Raw genomic sequence first — 18,131 nt, 5'->3', positions numbered from 1 at the left:
TCAAAACAACTCCTACCAAACTGGCCCTTAGAGATTTATTTTGAAATAAATTATGTTTTGGGGAAGGGAGAAGTTTGCAAAATTTTTTAGAGGTGTTTTTATTTTGTTATCTCCTGCTTCTGATCTGCGCACTCCAAGTGCTCAGGAGTAGGGCCACATCTCTCATAGCATGAGTATGTTTTAGAAAGGGAGTAAAATTCAGAACTCACTGAAATGTCTTTCCCACAGTGAATTCTACTTCCAACTTGTAAAAACAGTGATCATAAAGTTTTAGCAACAGAGGTGAGAAATATTACAGATAAAAGACAAGCAAATTCCTAACACATTCTGTCCCTCCTCTTTCTATTCCAATACAGACAGATGCTGATATTTTTTTCTCCCCTTATATTTTCCTCCTTAACCACCTGATTATATACAGTGAGCTGACTGCTAGAAAATCCTATGGAGTCTAGGAGCATATTGTAAAGGCAATGACTGTAGACATTATCTGGGCAATTGTAATGTCAGAAAGAAAGTTGCCTAATGAAAACTGGGTGTATTGAGTGAAGGAGTGTCCTCTTCCAACATCCATTGCCATGGCCTGGCAGATGAATAAAATGAAAACCTATTAGAGAGCTGAAGAGTTAAGTGCGTGTGCGTATGTGTGTGTGTGTGTGTGTGTGTGTGTCTTTCCACATTCTTTTCCAACATCTGCTGATCATAACTTCATTTGTGTATCAGGAAGAGCTATCTTATCAGCTTTCTTGTGTCACCCTTCCTCATATCAAACCCAAGTGACTGTGACTCATGCACCCCAACTGTGGCAAAATGGAATCCCAGTATATCCTTCTTTTAGACATGCGGCATAGCTTAGTGGCAAGAGCACAGACTTGGGAGTCAGAGGCTTTGGGTTCTAATTCTAAAGCTGTGTGACTTTGGGCAAGTCATTTAACTTCTCTGCACCTCCGTTACCTCATCTGTAAAATGGGGATTAAGACTGTGAGCCCCATGTGGGACAAGCTGATTACCCCAGTGCTTAGAACAGTGCTTGGCACATAGTAAGCGCTTAACAAATACCATCATTATTATTATTAAACCCCAAAGCAGCCGGCAACGGGCCCCATTTGTGACACTACAGTAGTGCCTTGCCTAAAGTGGATTCTCACTACCATGGATATATAAAGGAGGGTATTTCCTGTTAGCAAGATTAGGAGACAACATTCGGGGCCAAAGGAGATGAGGTCAATTACCATATGTTTCTGAAACAGGAAATTTACACACAAAGATAAAATTTTGAAGAGTTTCCACCAGCATTGGGGCCACACTGGTCAAGGTCCCATCAAAGATTGGTTTATCTTCGTTTGTTTCAGTCCTCTCAAGCAAATGTGTATATCAGCTTATTCTGCATATAGGTCAGAGGAACAGTGACACCTGAACACAGTTTAGCCAACTGTTTTCCAATATGACACTTAATGTTCATAGTGGTTCTGTCCACATTTTCTAATGCTGCTGCCTCTTCCCTCCATCCAACTCCACTACCCTCTACCACTCCCAGAATCACTAGTCAAAGAGAATATTTGCACCTGCCTGCAGGTAATTATTACACACAAGCACACACACACACACACACACACACACACACACACACACACACTTCTACAGAGGATTAGAAAAGAACAGAGCTCATTAGAATGTTTAAGTCCATTGCCTGATTTCTTTTCAATCAATCGCAGCCTGATTTCTTCTTGACCCTGAGAATGTCACCATATGTTGATTTAAGGAGTGACTCTAGTGACACTGACATAAGGTGTGACTGAAAGTGTGACTGAAAGGGCCTCCATCGGTTCACAAACTCCTTAGGGGCATGACTCTGTCAATCAATCAATGGTATTTATTGAGCGCTTACTGTGTGCCGAGCACTGTACTAGGCTCTTGGGAGAGCACAATCCATTAGAGCTGGTAGACCCAATCCTTTCCTTCTTCTACGGATTTCTCTCAGCCCTCAAGGCATGGCCTTACACACAGTAGGCGCTCAACAGAGCCACCTGATGATGCTTTACAACAGATGCCATTGGGTATTCTCAGCGTTTAGTAAATTCCCCAGCAGACTGCCTAGTTGTTTTCCATCGTATTTTCTCCTATTCAAATGGACAGTAGAAACACGTTTGACCTTGAATCCTCATCCTCTTTGAAATGATCTTTAATGAAAAAAGGAAAAGAGAAAAATGAAGGAAAAAAAGGAGAGTAATTGATGAACCAAATATTTTTCTTTTATGGATTATTTCCAAAAAAGCTCTTGCTGCTAAATAAAATTTATGTTCACATTGTACCGTGACGAAGAGAGAAAACGTGACCCGGGCGGGCAGTCTGTCTGACATGTTTCTCATCCCTGCTCTACTGGACATTCCTGGACTCGAAGGAACAGTTTTAAAGCCCTCCCAGGAGACTAACCCTGAGGGAGGTCTGGGAAGCAAAAATGGATGGATTAAAGGAAGGAGAAACAGGAAAACACTTTTGTCTGGACTTATGAACTCTCTTTGAACTAAGTACTGAAAAAATGCTTGAACAGACAGAGAAGAGAAAACAGAAAAGGAGTAAAGAAAAATGTTGGGGTCAGCTTTCTGTATCTGAGTTTTAGTCAAGGCCCACTTTTCCTTTGCCTTTAGCATTCTTATTCCGTGTCAAGGAACGTAGTTCTCCAGACCGCTTGATATCTAATGTGCCTAAGTACCACTTATTGGCTTGGAAACAGTCAGCAGACAACCCGCCCGTGATCATCTCCATCTTCTTCAAACATAAAGTGCGAGTTTTCCTGGACAAGCATTCTGCCGTCCTCCTGAAAACACTTTAATCAGGACCCCTCGTCACCAAGTTTAATGCTACTGACACATTAGTTAAAAGGAAAAACAGACAAAACAAAACAGTACCCTCAAAAATGAAAATAACACCCACATGTACTCTTTGTTGATCTATGATCTGCACCAATCGAGGGACATGACTGTCATTCACTTCAGGAGATGACTAGAGTCTGGAAAGAAGGGGTCTGACATTTTTTGGGGAGCAATCAAGTCAATTTCCCATCTATCTGACCAAGGTCTCTGCTTGGGTCCATTTTTATCCCAGTGCCTAGAGACCAAAAGCAGTTTCCATTTTTCTCATGCTGAAGCTGGTACATTTCAAAGTAGGAAAGAGTCCGGGCAAATGGCCAAAGAACAGACGGCATGCAGGGCTCACGGTCCCCAAAATGGGGTCCTGTGGGCAACAGCTCTTATTGGGGTACAGGGCTCTGTGGCCACAGCCCAGGCACCGGAGTGATATTCCAAGCCATTTGGGTTATTCTACCCGGGGTCAGGCAGCTCTAGGAACCACCAAGGCCCATCTTCCAGTGGGTGCTGGCACCAGGCCAGCAGTTTGGAGCGGTCTCTACAGACACGTGTGCCGCAGCATCTCTGGGCACTCTCTCCTGTTGGACCCGGCTTTCACCAGCAGCGTGGGCACCTTAACCTTTGAAGACAGCGTGATGGAAACCCTGGCACCACGGTCACAAAGGGTTGGGGTATGGTCGGTGCTCCCACACGCAACTCAATCACTTCTCCCGGACCCTCTTCAATTGGGAAGAGGCACCGTGGGCTGCTGGTCACCGAGAGGGGGAGTAGGAGGAGATTTACGAAGTCTTCGAGGGGACAGCGCAAAAAGAAATGCTGACACATCAGAACCTCGTTCAGTCCCCGATTCACCAGACTACTAAGCCAAGATCAATCAGGAATAGGACATCTCGTGTTCTCCCAAATATCAGCCCCTCTCTGTTTGACTGCTGACTGGTTAACACTGTTGTTGATAAGAAGACAGAATGTTTTTCCATTAAAAAACAACATACTTTGTTTCTAGCACAACTGCAGATATGAACTTAAAAAAATGAACAAAAATCATTACAAAAAAGCAGCAGAAACCCTCCAGAAAACTACTGCCTCAGTCGCTCCTAGACCATTTATTATCTTGAAAAGTGGGTAGAAACGTTATTCATAATTACCAATTCGTAAAACATGTTAAAACTAAGGCTGCCAGGGTGTCTACAAAATGCCAAAGTCACCAAAATTATGGTATAACAGCAAGTCAGTAATTCTAAAAAGGTGCTTCTTAGGTTTAGAAAAATAAGATCACAGGACCTCAAATGTACTGTAAGCAATCCTAACCACTTGTAACATGAAAGTGTTGCTATGTGGTACAGTGTTATACATATTATAAATTCCAGAGAGGAAGTAAACTGAGAACCCCCACCCCCGCCATGACGATAGCTCACCCTAGGAAGTATCATCGAGTAGAACATCAAGTTTGATTGGTGCTCCCAGATCGTTACCAGAAAACCGTTTACATTTTGAAAACAATTTTTCTTCTACTCTGTGAGCCAAACTCCTCTTGCTCTTTTCAATGACTCATGTCATACAAAAGTTCTATTTTGAAATGCTCTGCTTTCCTGTCCCAAATCAAAATCCTGGAATCGAGAGGCCAAGTGGCATCCTTTAGATGCGGGGTGATTTTCCCACCACGCAAGGGCCAGCTGAGCCAAGCGATGCACCGCGCCCTTCGATTTCCACAAACAAAGCGAAACCCAGATGGCCCTGTCCCTTCCCTCCACTTTTCCTTCCTCAAAATTCGGCAGAGCCACTGAGCTTGGGTCCTTAGGATCAGAATTACCGACAGCGATAACAATAAAAAAGCCCAAAACGCGTGTTAATGTCCGAGGGAAGGGGGGGATTGTAAGTGCAGAATTTCTTCATGTGCAGTCCTTCTCCTTCATTCGGGTCCCCTCCGGATGCAAAGGCCTAGTGGAATGTGTGTTCCCCTCGGACGATGTGCGATGAGAACTCGTAACGGTCCTGGCTCCTGTAGCCACAGATGTTGCATTCGAGGGGATCCCGGTAGCCATGGCAACCCATGTGGATTGTATACATGACATGGTCTAGGAAAAGGACTCGACAGTGCTCACACTTGAAGGCTCGGATTTGCTCCCCTTCTCCATTGAAGACTTTGTAGATGTCCTTCAGAGAGCCCTTAGATGCCTTTGTGGCATCCAATGCCTTGCCATCCTCCTTCACGTACGCTGGGCTCTGCTTCCTCTTGGGATTTAAGGCAGGGATTCCTTGGTAGGACTGGTGGTCATCGTGGCTGCTTTCTGAGTCAGTCGAATCTAGGCAGCTATTGCTGGGGGAGGCCTCTCTTTCCTGGGGTCGACTCTTTGGTCTGATGAGGGAGATGGGGCCGTCCATGTTGTTGTCGTGACTCTCTGAGGTTTCCCGGCTGATGGGCCTTTCTATCCTGCTTGGATGATAGACCTGAGAATACGCAGAGCTGATGACGGGGGCCACCTCTGAGATTGTGCTCGGAGTATGCTGCATCAGAGGATGAAGCGCCTCAGCTCCAAGGTAGGTGATTGCATTGTTGATGGCTTGGTCCATCATGTGAGACTGCATCAGCTCGGCCTCCTTCTCATAGGTTAGGTTCATATCAAAGTGAATATCTGGGTAGCCAAATCTCATGAGCTTCTCTCCTAAGGAGAGGAAAAAAAATACCAACAGGAAATGAGAAAAAGGTTGCCTCACAATAAAGAAGGGGAGAAATGCCTGAAGTCTAAACTATCTCCAATCCCTCATTACCTACTCTATTGTACTACAGAGGTATTAGCATTATCATTATCGTCGTTGTTATTATTACTGTTGTTTCTATTGTAATTGTTCAGCGCCTACAATGTGGCAAGCACTACCCTAAGCTTCAGATTCAATATGAATTAATCTGGGTGGACACAGTCCCTGGTCTACGTGGGGCTCACACTAGGAGGGAGAACAGGAATTGAATCCCCATTTTTACAGATGAGAAAACTGAGGAACGGAGAAGTTAAGTGACTTGCCCAAGGTCACACAGCCAGCAAGTGGCAGAATCCTCTAACTTCCAGGCCTGTGCTCTTTTCACTAGGCCACACTGCTCCTCTTTATTCACTTTATTCTTTCTCTCTAGCCTCTTCCAATCACATATCCATTGCATCCAGATTCCTATTCTACTGTGAAGACCAACGTGGATGCACTACTCTGGGGAGATCAGATCAATGTGATTATTGACAAAGATAAGTATTGGTTATTGGAAATGGTTTTCAGATTTTGCATGTCTTACAAGAGGCTGCCCCAGGATTGTGCTAGCTTTTAAAAATACTAATCTTACCTCGCTGAGCCCCATCCAGCTGGGATTTATTTTGACACCAGCTCTGCTGTGGGTTGGCGTTCGAAACGATTAAAAAAATAACCAAATGCCCTGGGTGTGATGGCTTACATCCACAGTATGGAAAGAGACAGTTTAAATGCTTGGGAAAAAAGAGAGGAATTTTGTGGGGAACGAAAACAGGCATTGATTAGGAAATCTAAGCTAAACCAGGTTTCCACATACATCCAGGACTGAGGGGGGAGAAAACAGTCATTCCATGAGAGGGGATTACCCAAAGCTAGTCATGATTTATGAAACAATGCCCAGGACCTCTCCAAAGCAAAAATGCATTATAATAGAGACTGTTGTTTTCCCCCTCTAAACTGTGAGCTCATTGTGGGCAGGGAATGTGTCTACCATCTCTGTTGTACTGTACTCTCCCAAATGCTTAGTACAGTGTTCTGTACATAGTAAGTGTTCAATAAATACAACTGATTGGTTGATTGACTGGCTAAAATGGTTAATAGGAGAAAGGGATCATCTCCGTGAGGTGCCAACAATGCCTTCTGGACAATCCCAGAGAAGCAGAGAAGGACTTGGAAAATAGTGTGTGCCCTGTGGTTTGGGGGACAGCTGCATCTTTGGCAGACAGACTGATCTCCCTCAGAGGCTTCAGACATGGAGATTCAGACTCTTCCCAAGGGTTCTTAAGGAAAAGAACTAGAAGTCCCGAGAACCTGGAACTCACCAATGATGCTGTAAGCTAGATCTGTGGATTGAATGGATGGGTTTTGGGGAGAAATTATTATTTGAAACTTAGGGAAAGATACTTTGGAATACTACAATTACTTCTACTACCACTAATAATAGTGATAATGATGACAATGGTAGTTTCCCATGTCTAGACTGTAAGCTTGTTGATGGCAGGAAATGTGTCTGCTATATTGTACTCTTCCAAGTGTTTAGTACAGTAAATACTCTGCCAACAGTAAGCACTGAATAAATACGACTGATTGACTGATAAGCTCTTTGTTGGAAGGGAACTCCCTTCTGGGGAGTAGAGCTAGGGAAACCCCCACAAGTCACACTTGGCAAGAGACTTCCTTTAAACAACCCCAAATCACTCAATCAATAAACCTATAGAAATTACTGGATGCTTACTGTGTGCACAGTACTGTACCAAGTGCTTGGGCATATACAATACTACAGAGTTTGTAAAAACATTCTCTACCTATGGGGTAGCAGCATGGGTCTGGGAATCAAAGTACCTGTGTTCTAATCCTGGCTCTATCACTTGCCTATTGTGTGTGACCTTGGGCAAGTCACTTAACTTCTTTGTGTCCCACTTACCTCATCTGTAAAATGAGGATTAAATCTTCCTCCCTCCGACTGAGAACGTGAGTCCTAGATGGGACAGAGACTGTCTCCAAACTAATTACGTTTTATTTTATCCCGACACTTAGTACAGTGTCTGGCACATAGTGTTTAACAAGTACCATAAAAAACCCAAATTGAGGAATTTACAGTCTAAAGGGGGAAACAAATATTTTAAAGCAATACTTCCAAATGAAAGGCCCTTTTGGAAATGTGTAGAATTTTAAAATTTATACTTTGGGATAATCTTTTACTCAGGGAAATTCTTTGTCAGTTAATAATGGGACCAGTAAATACTGACTGATTGGGAGACACTTTTCAAGCCCTATCATTCGCTGAAGAAAGAAGATACGATCCTGCTTTTCCTCTCAAGGGACTGTGAATTGCTAGGCTTCCTCCTTTTGGGAGAAGTCCCCAAACTGAGAAGCATAGTTGCCCAGGGAAAAGGGCATGGACCTGGGCGTCAGAAGACCTGGGTCCTGATTTCAGCTCTGGCAGTTACCTGCTATGTAACCTTGGGCAAGACAATTTCTCTGGACCCCAGTTCCCTTTCCTGCAAAATGGGGATTCAATACCTGTTCTCTCTCCTACTTCGGTTGTGCGCCCCAAGTGAGACCTGATTATATTGAAGCTACTCCAGTGTTTAATACAGTATGTTGCGCAGTGTAAGTGCTTAATAATTAATAATAATAAATGACGGTACTTGTTAAGTGCTGCCAAGCACTGTTCTAAGTTTGAACAAAAAAGTTCAAAAGGAAATCCAACCAGAACCATCTAGTCCTAGCCTTTGTGTGATATATTTTAATTAATTTGTGCCAAGTACTGTTCTAAGTGCTGGGGCAGATACAATTTAATCAGGTCAGACAGTATCTGTGCCGCAGATGGGGCTCAGAACCTAAGTAGGAGGGAGCACAGGTATTACATCTCCTTTTCACAGATGAGGAAACTGAGGCACAGAAACATTACATCATTTGGCCATGGTTTCACAACAGGTAAGTGGAAGAGTAGGGATTAGCATCTAGGTAATCTGACCCCCAGGCCTAGTCCCTGGCCTACATGGGGCTAACATTCTAATTATGAGATAGAACAAGTATTTTTTTGATGGTATTTGTTAAGTGCTTACTATATGTGAAGCACTTAATCCCTGTTTTACAGATAAAGTAACTGAGGCACAGAGAATTAAGTGATTTGGCCAAGGTCACACAGCCGGCAATTAGCAGAACAGGGATTAGAACCTGGGACCTCTGATCCCCGTGCCACAAAGCCACGCAGCTTCTTAAAGTACCAGTACCGCCAAGGCGAGGACATGCACCCGAAGCGCTGATCTCACAGTTCTCCCTCCTCTGTCTCCCTCTCCCCTCCTTGTGGACCCTCGTGGAAGTCTTGAGGATGCAGGGTGTCGGTGAGGAAGGGGGGCACCGCCAAACCGCCCGGCCTCCCGGCAGCTGCTGCTGCCGCTCATCAGGAACAGCTCAATGGCACAAATAGGAATGAAGAGCTCTGCTGGTTCGGTTTCAAGCAGATGGCTTTTGCCAATTCGCACGAATTACAACTAAAACAGCCACTCGCAAATCCTCATTTCGTTCAGTTGCAGATGAAGATCAACACATTCACAGAAATGTGTGGATTCAACTTTTTTGTTGAAATGACTGTTAACTCTGCACCTGAGAAGCAGCTTGGCTCAGTGGAAAGAGCACGGGCTTGGGAGTCAGAGGTCATGGGTTCTAATCCCGGCTCCCGTACGTGCCTGCTGTGCTTGAGCAAGTCACTTAACTTCTCTGAGCCTCAGTTACCTCATCTGTAAAATGGGGATTAAGACTGTGAGCCCCACGTGGGACAACGTGATCACCTTGTATCCCCCACAGTGCTTAGAACAGTGCTTTGCACATAGTAAGCACTTAACAAATGCCATCATTATTATCATTATTATTATTACCTGGTACAGTAGCAAGGTATAATGGATCGTGAAAGATCATCAGGTTCAGATCCCCAGCTCAGGTGAAAGACTGGAGTTGTTGTAGTCAGGGAGTTGTCGAGTTGGTTTTTGGCTTTTATTTTCTTGAAGATATCCTGAGGTGGAACACCACAACCTCCCCCGGTAATCTATTTCAGTGTTTCATCCCTCCAGCAGACACAGATTTCTTCCTTAGGCTTAAATGGAATGTCTCCCACCTTATTTCACAGCTATTTTCTTTAGTGGGTCCTCGGGGGACATGGGTAAGAGTAAGCACTCAATAAATATCATTAACCAATCATCTTTCCATATAACTACATGTGAGATACTTATTATGACCCCCTTGGTCTTCTATTTTCTACCCCAAACACTCCCTGATATTTTAATCTTTTTTCAAAGGAGCAATTGTCCATTCACTTATCGTGGCCCCTACGGAATAATTCTAGTTTTTGAAGAGAGAAAATAATTAAAATATTCCCAAAACCTTCTGGGTATTTAAAATGATAGAGGCAACCATTTTCCAAAAAACCCCCAAAACAAAAGCACCTGCTCAGATACCTTTAATTTCAATTTCCCAGGCTGCAAATTTGGGAAGACTATGTATTTGGCTCAAAAACTGGATTTAGTTCCACTCTACTGTCATTTTGGAAATTGCATTTTTTAGTGCCATGTGGCTACATTGTAAAATGATTTCAGATTTCAGATATCAGCAGAACTCAACTTTTAAATATTAGAGTGGGAAGACAATTATCCATATCCACTGGTTTCAGGGATAAACTCGATGTGGACAGGGAACGTGTCTACCAATTCTGCTATACTGTATTCGCTCAAGCGTTATGTACAGTGTTCTGCACATACTAAGAACTCGATCTTGTTCCCTCAGCTGTTGGACCTTCTATCATGATGAAGGAAGGGTAACCCAGAAAAGGACTACAATCAATCAATCGTATTTATTTGAAGACCTACAATGTACAGAACACTGGGTCACTAATCCCTCTGCAGTGAGCTCCAATTGTAAAAGCAGTGGCAGAAACACTTGGAAATTTTCAAGGAGCTCCTATAATCTCTCTAAAGTGTAAGCTTGTTGTGGGCAGGGAATGTATCTGTTATACTGTCATATTGTACTCCTCAAGACCTCTCTCGGTCGCACCTGGAGAGTTTCCAGCACTCTACCAGTCTCGGCTATGGGAAGGAGGGTCAAGCAGAATTCTACCCATTCCATTCCTAGCTTGGGCAGTGGCTAGCGAGTGGAAGACAATCTGCTACAAGTCAATACTCACCTATGCTGGGCAGCAGCGGCATGGGAGAGTTGAAGGTGGAGACTCAAGTTTACGGCACGGACAAAGGCAATGGTAAACCACTTCCGTACTTTTACCAAGAAATCTCTATGGATACCCTACCAGACTGATTGCAGACGGAGGCAGGGTGTGCTGGTAGAAATGTGTCCATGGAGTCACTACGGGTCACAAACGACTTGACATCATAAGACAAGACTCCCTCAAGCGCTTAGTACAGTGCTCTGCACACATTAAGTGCTCAATAAAATACAACTGACTGATCGATAATTTTGTTCTCCCCATGGTCACCAGGTTAAGTTTGGACAGAATTTTCCCCTTCCTTTGTTCGGCTAGGAAAAAGACTATGGCCTTGCACCAGTACAACCGAGAAATTTGATGTTCAGTGTAGCAGCACCAATCTGATCCCAACAGGTCAGACATGAATATTATTGAAATGTGCCTCAAGTTTAGCTCATCTTTCTACCTTACTTCATTGGTCTTCTACTATAACTGAACCCACACACTCCACTTCCCTAATGCCAAACTACTCTCCGTACCTCTATCTCATCTACTCCCTCTCCCTTCTGTATGACCCTTGCACTTGGATTTGAACCCTGTATTCGCCTCATCCTCAGCCTCTAAGCACTTATTTACATATCCATAATTCATTTTAATGTCTATCTCCCCCTCTAGACCATGAGCTCCTTGAAGGTAAGGAACGTGTCTACCAACTCTGTTACACTGCAGTCTCCCAAGCTTTTAGAACACTGTTCTGCACACAGTAAGGAGTCAAACTCAACTGACTGATTATCCCACTACCCACCCTTATCCACTTTCTCTCTTGGGTCTGGAACTTCCTCCCTACAACTCATCCCTCTCCCCACCTGTAACACCCTCCTAAAATCATATCTCCTCCATGAGACCTTTTTTGATTTAGCCCTCTTTCTTCATCAGCCCTTCCCTCCGTCAACTATGTACTTGGCTGTGTAGCCCTTACATACTCTGATACTTATCCCAGCCTCTCAGCACTTAGGTAAATATCTTTAAATATATATATATATATATATATATATATATATATATATATATACACACACACATATATATATATATGCATTCTATTTGTAATTTACTTGAATGTCTGTCTACCTCAATAAACTGTAAGGTATTTGTGGGCAGAGAGCTAGTCTACCAACTCTTTTGTTTCTCCCAAAATAGTCTGCACAAAATAGGTGCACAATAAATATCATTAATTGATCAACTGATTGATTGTCACGCCTATTAGGAATTTTTACTCCAACGCAATACCCTATGAACAACCTCCTGTGGGGAGGTACTGGGTCTGCTTATTGTTATACTGTACTCTCCCAAGCTCTTAGTACAGTGCCCTGCACACATTAAGCATTCAATGAATATGATTGAATGAATGAATGAATGAGTCCTTCCAAAATACATTGAACAACACTGCTTTTGGGGAGGCCGAAGCCCACATGGTTGGGAAAAGGTAAAACTGAACACCTTGAAGGAGAACAAAAACACCAACAGGCAAATGGATATATCGAAAGGACATTCTTGACTTTGACTTCAGATATTTTGAAATCATGCACCAGACGATGAATGATAAAACCGCAATTTCACTTGTTTTCCATTTCTTTTATTATGCTAATCTCTATCCTCATGATCCAAAGCAGGGAGATAAAGCCCTCAGAATTTATTGAGTACTCCCAATGTGCAAAGTACTGATCAAACTGAAGAAAAATCAGAGTGCCTACCCTGAAAAAGTTCACAGTCCTTCCCCACAGCCCTTTGGGGATGGCAGAGCAAACACAAGAACATAAATATGCAAGCGACAAACGACAGAACTGTGACAATAACGTCACCGGGAACTAAAGAGATTTCAGACAATCACAATATAGTGTCAGTGGTTTCCTGAAGTGAGCAGGGTGTTTGGGCTCACTCTATTGCCCAGGAATATGATTACAACTCAGTAGTCTTAAAATCTCAAAAACCCAGGCAATGTCAAGGGTTCTAGAAAGCAACACTCAAGAAATTTTTACAAGTGGTAAAAAGTATTTGTTAAGAGCTTACTATATGCCAAGCACTGTACTAAGGACTGGGGTAGATACAAGATAATCAGGTCCCATGTGGGGCTCACAATCTAAATGAATCTCCACTTTGCAGATGAGAGAAGTAAAGTCCAAGGAAGTTTAAGTGACTTGCACAAGGTCACAGAGCAGACAAGTGACAGAGCAGGGATTAGAAATCATGTCTTTCCGACTCTCAGGCCCATGCTCTATCCACCAGGCCTTGCTGCTTCTCTCTTTTAAATGAGAGAAATACATATAGGTCTTAGTTCTGGAGCAAAAAAGTGGTTTGATGATTTCCCTGAGGGAAAGTTCTTAAGAATTCTACACTTTGATGTCCAGAGAGCTCTCCCAATGAAACAATGGCTCGACCTGATAGATAACTACTGCACTCTTGAATACATATCACCTATCTCAGACAGATTGAAAGCCTTAACTTACCCAGGCATAAAGTCAATAATTATTCACTGAAATGTAGAAACTCCTTCCAGCAATTTTATAATTCCTGGATATTATAAAGTAATCCTGTTTGCTTACACTGATCACTCCCCAAAAAAGCATGATTTAAAAATGCAGTAGAGATGGAGACCACTAATACATATGTCAGTTTCTATTATGCCATTTTCTCACCTGAGTAGGCAAAGGCATTTTTTTAAATGGCATTTGTTAAGCACTTACTATGTGCCAAGCACTGTTCTAAGCACTGAGGCAGATAAAACCTAATCAAGTTGGAAGGAGTCCCTGTCTCACATGGGGCTCACAATTTTAATCCATACTTTACAGATGAGGTAACCGAGGCCCAGAGAAGTCAAGTGACCTGCCCATGGTCACACAGCAGACAAATGGCAGAGCCGGGATTAGACCCCAGGTCCTTCTGACTCCCAGGCCCGTGCTGCTTCTCCTAGGTAAAAGATAATCAAGTTGGACACAGTCCCTGTCCCATATAGGGCTCAAAGTCTAAATTGCGAGGAGGATTTAATCCCCATTTTACATTTTACAGATGAGGTAAATGAGGCAGAGAAAAATTGGTGACTTGCCCAAATTCACACAGTAGACAAGTGGCATAGTGGATAGAGCATGGCCTAGTGGATAGAACACTAGCCTGGGCATCAGAAGGACCTGGATTCTAATCCCAGGGGTGGGGAGGAGGGAGGGCTCTCTGTGTGTGTGTGTGTGTGTGTGTGTGTGTGTGTGTGTGTGTGTGTGTGTGTGTGTGTGTGTGTGTGTGTGTGTGTGTGTGTGTGTGTGTGTGTGTGTGTGTGTGTGTGTCCACTGTGCAAAGAGTTTTGACTAAATTCTAACAGATGCAAAATAACTTGAAGCCCTGGAAATTGCCATTTCAACCAATCAGTCAATGGTATTTACTGAGCACTTTCTCTATGCAGAACACTATAGAAGCACTTGAGAGAGTACAGTACAGTGCAGTTGGTGGAAATGATCCCGGCCATCTATCAGAAAAGGGAGCATAAACACAGACACAAATCAGAAAGGCACAGTGGCTTGGTGGAAAGAGCATGGGCTTGGGAGTCAGAGGTCGTGGGTTCTAATCCCGGCTCCACCATTTATCAGCTGTGAGCCTTTGGGCAAGTCACTTAACTTCTCTTTACCTCAGTTACCTCATCTGTAAAATGGGGATTAAGACTGTGAGCCCCACATGGGACAACCTGATAACCTTGTATCTATCCCAGCGCTTAGAACAGTACTTGGCACATAGCGCTTAACAAATATCATAATAATAATTATTATTATTATATAGAAAACCAAAGAGAGGACCATAAAACACATCTACAGGACTACAAACACCAGGGACAAGGACGTGCAAATCTCCATCACCAATGTAAGCTGTTTCAGTTTTTCATAACTCAAGTTCAAGAACTTCCCGCATTTGCCTTTCATGTAACTCTACCACTGAAGTCAAGCAAAGCTTGCACAGGGAATGATGGTCATGACCAAGCCCTTTAACAAGTTACAAAACGAAACGGGGTGCGCACAGACTCGATTCCATCTTTGCTCATACCAAATAACTGTTAAGAAACAAAGACACGTGTCACGCTTACCCACAAACTTCTGTGGGGTGGAGCTTTTGCGTTTTCCGATATTGCCCGTCAGCTTCTCTATAACAGCAGGTCTCTCAAAAGGCACCAGAGAAATATCATTATCCATCCCGGGTTCTGGATCCTTACAATCTTCCATAGGAGGTACTACATAAAACCAAAATAATCACATCAGATTTGTGTGCCTATAAACGGAAAGGCTAATCACTCTAAGACGTGTGAACTAACATGGATAGAAAGACCCTTCCCCTCCATGGCCCCTTTCTATGCCTCTCCAAACCCAGCTGAAAAAAAAAAGTGGACATGTTATATTAAACACTCTATGGAAATTCTAGGTCTCCAGCAACACAATACTCGGAGTATGCAGTTTTATGTCAGAACCCCTTTCACTTAGAGACATAAAAAGGTGTCCCTCTTGTTGACAACTTGTTCAATTTGTTTTTCATCTTATTCTACATAAAATCATTTTTAACATGAATTACCACAAATATTGTTTTGAGACATGGGACTGTTTTTAATACCAGGTTTATTAAAAAAATAAACAGTTCAAATGAATTAACCTCTTTTATTTCTATTAAGCTGTGCATCTCCCATTGCAAGCAGGATGTGAAAAAATACATTTCCAGGAATTTCAAGCCCTGTAAAGTTTCAAATAAGCTAGCGAATCTTTTACGTCTATTAAGCCACGCACCTTGTATTGCAAGCAGAATGTGAAAAAATACATTTCCAGGAATTTCAAATCCTGCATAATTGCCATTCAATGATGCAGGGTTCATTGAGGAGACAGTGAGAAGGGGCTGATGTGATCCCAGAAGCATTAATCAGTCAATCAATGCTTTTTAATTGAGAGCTTTCTATGTGCAGAGCACTGTACTAAGTGCTTGAGAGAGTACAATACAAAAGAGTTGGTAGGCATCAATCAACCTGTGGTGTTTACTGTGAGAGCGTACTGTGTATTTATTGTGAGCACTACACCAAGTGCCTGGGAGAGTACAATACATCAGCATTCATAGACATGTTCCCTGTCCTCAGGGAGCTCCCAACCTAAAGGAGTTTACCAAAGAAAACACCATGCACAGCAGGTTCAAGGGCAAAGAGCTTCCTGGTCTACTGCACTAATCCATACTGGGGGCAAGGTGGGGAATCTTCAAATCCTCACAGTTTCTCCAAGCATCCCCTCTAGACCATAAGCTTGTTATAGGCAGGGAATGTGTCTGCTAATTCTGCTGTACTGTACTCTCCCAAGTGCTTAGTACAGTGCCCTGCACATAGTAAATGCTCAATGAATACCACTGATTGATTGATTGCCTGATCTCGTTGCCTGTCTGAGAAAGAGTCTGGGCTTTGATGGGCTCTGCAAGGGTCTGACCCACGAATGCCTTGTGCAGGGTGTGGTGTTCTTAATAATGGTGGCATTTAGCACTAAACACTATATTAAGTGCCAGGCGAGGTTCAAGATAATTAGGTCTGACACAGTCTCCGTTTCACATTGTGTTCACCGTCTAAGGGGGACGGAGATCAGGTATTTTGTCCCCATTTTACAAATGATGAAACTGAGAAGTTGAGTGACTTGCCCAAGGTCACACAGCAGGCAGCACCAGGATTAGATTCAGTCAGTCAGTTGTATTTATTGAAGGCTTTCTGTGAGCAAGAACTGTACTAAATGCAGACCCATTTCCTGCCCACAATAGACTCCCTGTTTTCCACTCATTTCATGACTTCCCATTCATTTCATAATGAAGCAAGTCTTTTCGGTTTGCTGTGAAATGAGCTCTGCAAGTTTAAAGAAAGCATTCCTTCTGCCTGCTTGGTATAAAAGGATCGCAGCACCAGTGGATGTGGACACAATATATACACCCAGGTAAATTTCCCCTGGTTGACAATCACAATCAAGAAATGTACACCATAAGCTCCACCTCTAGATGGACAGGAGCCTTAAGGTGCCGAAGAAAGTGAAATGACTTGTCCAAGGTCACACAGCAGACAAGTGGTGGAGCCGGGATTAGACCTTAGGTCTTTGCGACTCCCAGGCCCATGCTTTACCCACTAAATATGACTGAATAAATAATCCATGCTGCTTTAGTAAGTGTCTCAAGAGTTAATACAGTGCTCTGCATCCAGTAAATACTCAATACATACCACTGATTGATCGTGGGCAGGGAATTTGTCTATTCATTGTTAAATTTTACTCTCCCAAGTATTTAGTACAGGGCTTTGTACACTATAAGCACTCAATAAATATGACTGACTGACTGACTGACTGAATGAATGAATGAATGAACTGGTATTTCCTCTCCATGCTCACAATTGGGCTACAGCTGTTTAGAAAGCAAGGGAATTATAGGATTCAATTTGTGCTGTAAAATGATTTACTCTGCTGCCTGTATGCATACAGGATGTCCCTACTGTGAAACACAATGGCTCCTCATTTACAGGGGACTCCTGCTGATAGCAGCCAAAAATAAAAGTAGGGATGCAAAACAATGAAGTGAAAAAAACTCAGAGCACAAGACAGGTGGCCTATTAGTCAGCCAATGGCATTGCCAACACTGTCAGAATCATCACTAAGTTGAAGGAAAAAAAAACTAAACAAAACTGGAAGGGAAAACATGACAGGCTTTAGGATATCCAGTTCACTCTATCTATGCTGAAAGGCAGTGCTGGAAAGAGCAAGGGGCTGGGAGTCAGGAGACCTGAGTTCTAATCCCTGCTCTGCCACTTGCCTGCTTGGTGACCTAGGGCAAGTCACTCAACTTCTCTGTACTTCAGTTTCCCAATAGATAAAATGGAGAAAAGATAACTATTCTCCCCTCCAAATTAGATTCTGAAGTCTGTGTGGGACAGGGTCTGTGTCTGATTTATATATCTACATTTGTTAAATGCTTACTATGTGCCAGACACTGCACTAAGCACTGGGGTAGATACAAGCTAATCAGGTTGGACATGGTTCAAATCCCACATGGGGCTCCCAGTATCAATCCCCATTTCATGGCCAGGCAACAGGCACAGAGAAGTTAGGTAAATTGCCCAAGGTCACACAGCAGACAAGTGGCAGGGCCGGGATTAGAACACAGGTCCTCTGACTCTCAGGCCAGTGCTCTATCCACTAGTCCAAGCTGTTTCTCATCTGCTCTAATTGCATTGTATCTAGTCCAATATTTAGTATACTACATACAGTACAGTACGTAGTAGGCACTTAAAGAATACCACAATTATT

General features: G+C 43.1%; 1 protein-coding gene and 1 non-coding gene across 4 annotated transcripts in view; one reads left to right on the top strand and one right to left on the bottom strand.

Annotated features, from left to right (window-relative positions):
- Positions 1-3,878: 3,878 nt before the first annotated feature.
- IKZF2 (IKAROS family zinc finger 2) overlaps positions 3,879-18,131 on the bottom strand; it is a 233,089-nt gene continuing 218,836 nt past the window's right edge. For all 3 annotated transcript variants that reach the window (XM_038749742.1, XM_038749743.1, XM_038749744.1), the window contains 2 exons: positions 14,918-15,061; positions 3,879-5,527 (listed from right to left, as the gene is read on the bottom strand). In XM_038749742.1, coding sequence (XP_038605670.1) covers positions 4,803-5,527; positions 14,918-15,061 — 869 coding nt within the window. In that variant the 3' untranslated portion in view covers positions 3,879-4,802. The remainder of the gene's footprint in view (positions 5,528-14,917; positions 15,062-18,131) is intronic.
- LOC119931021 lies at positions 10,632-10,769 on the top strand. The gene has a single exon (XR_005451891.1). It is a non-coding gene; the product is annotated as a small nucleolar RNA SNORA7 (small nucleolar RNA).

This window comes from Tachyglossus aculeatus, chromosome 7 (genome assembly GCF_015852505.1).
Source record: "Tachyglossus aculeatus isolate mTacAcu1 chromosome 7, mTacAcu1.pri, whole genome shotgun sequence".
In the NCBI taxonomy this organism is placed as follows: domain Eukaryota; kingdom Metazoa; phylum Chordata; class Mammalia; order Monotremata; family Tachyglossidae; genus Tachyglossus; species Tachyglossus aculeatus.
The sequence above is the reverse complement of the archived record's forward strand: the minus strand, read 5'-3'. Positions and strand labels throughout refer to the sequence as shown.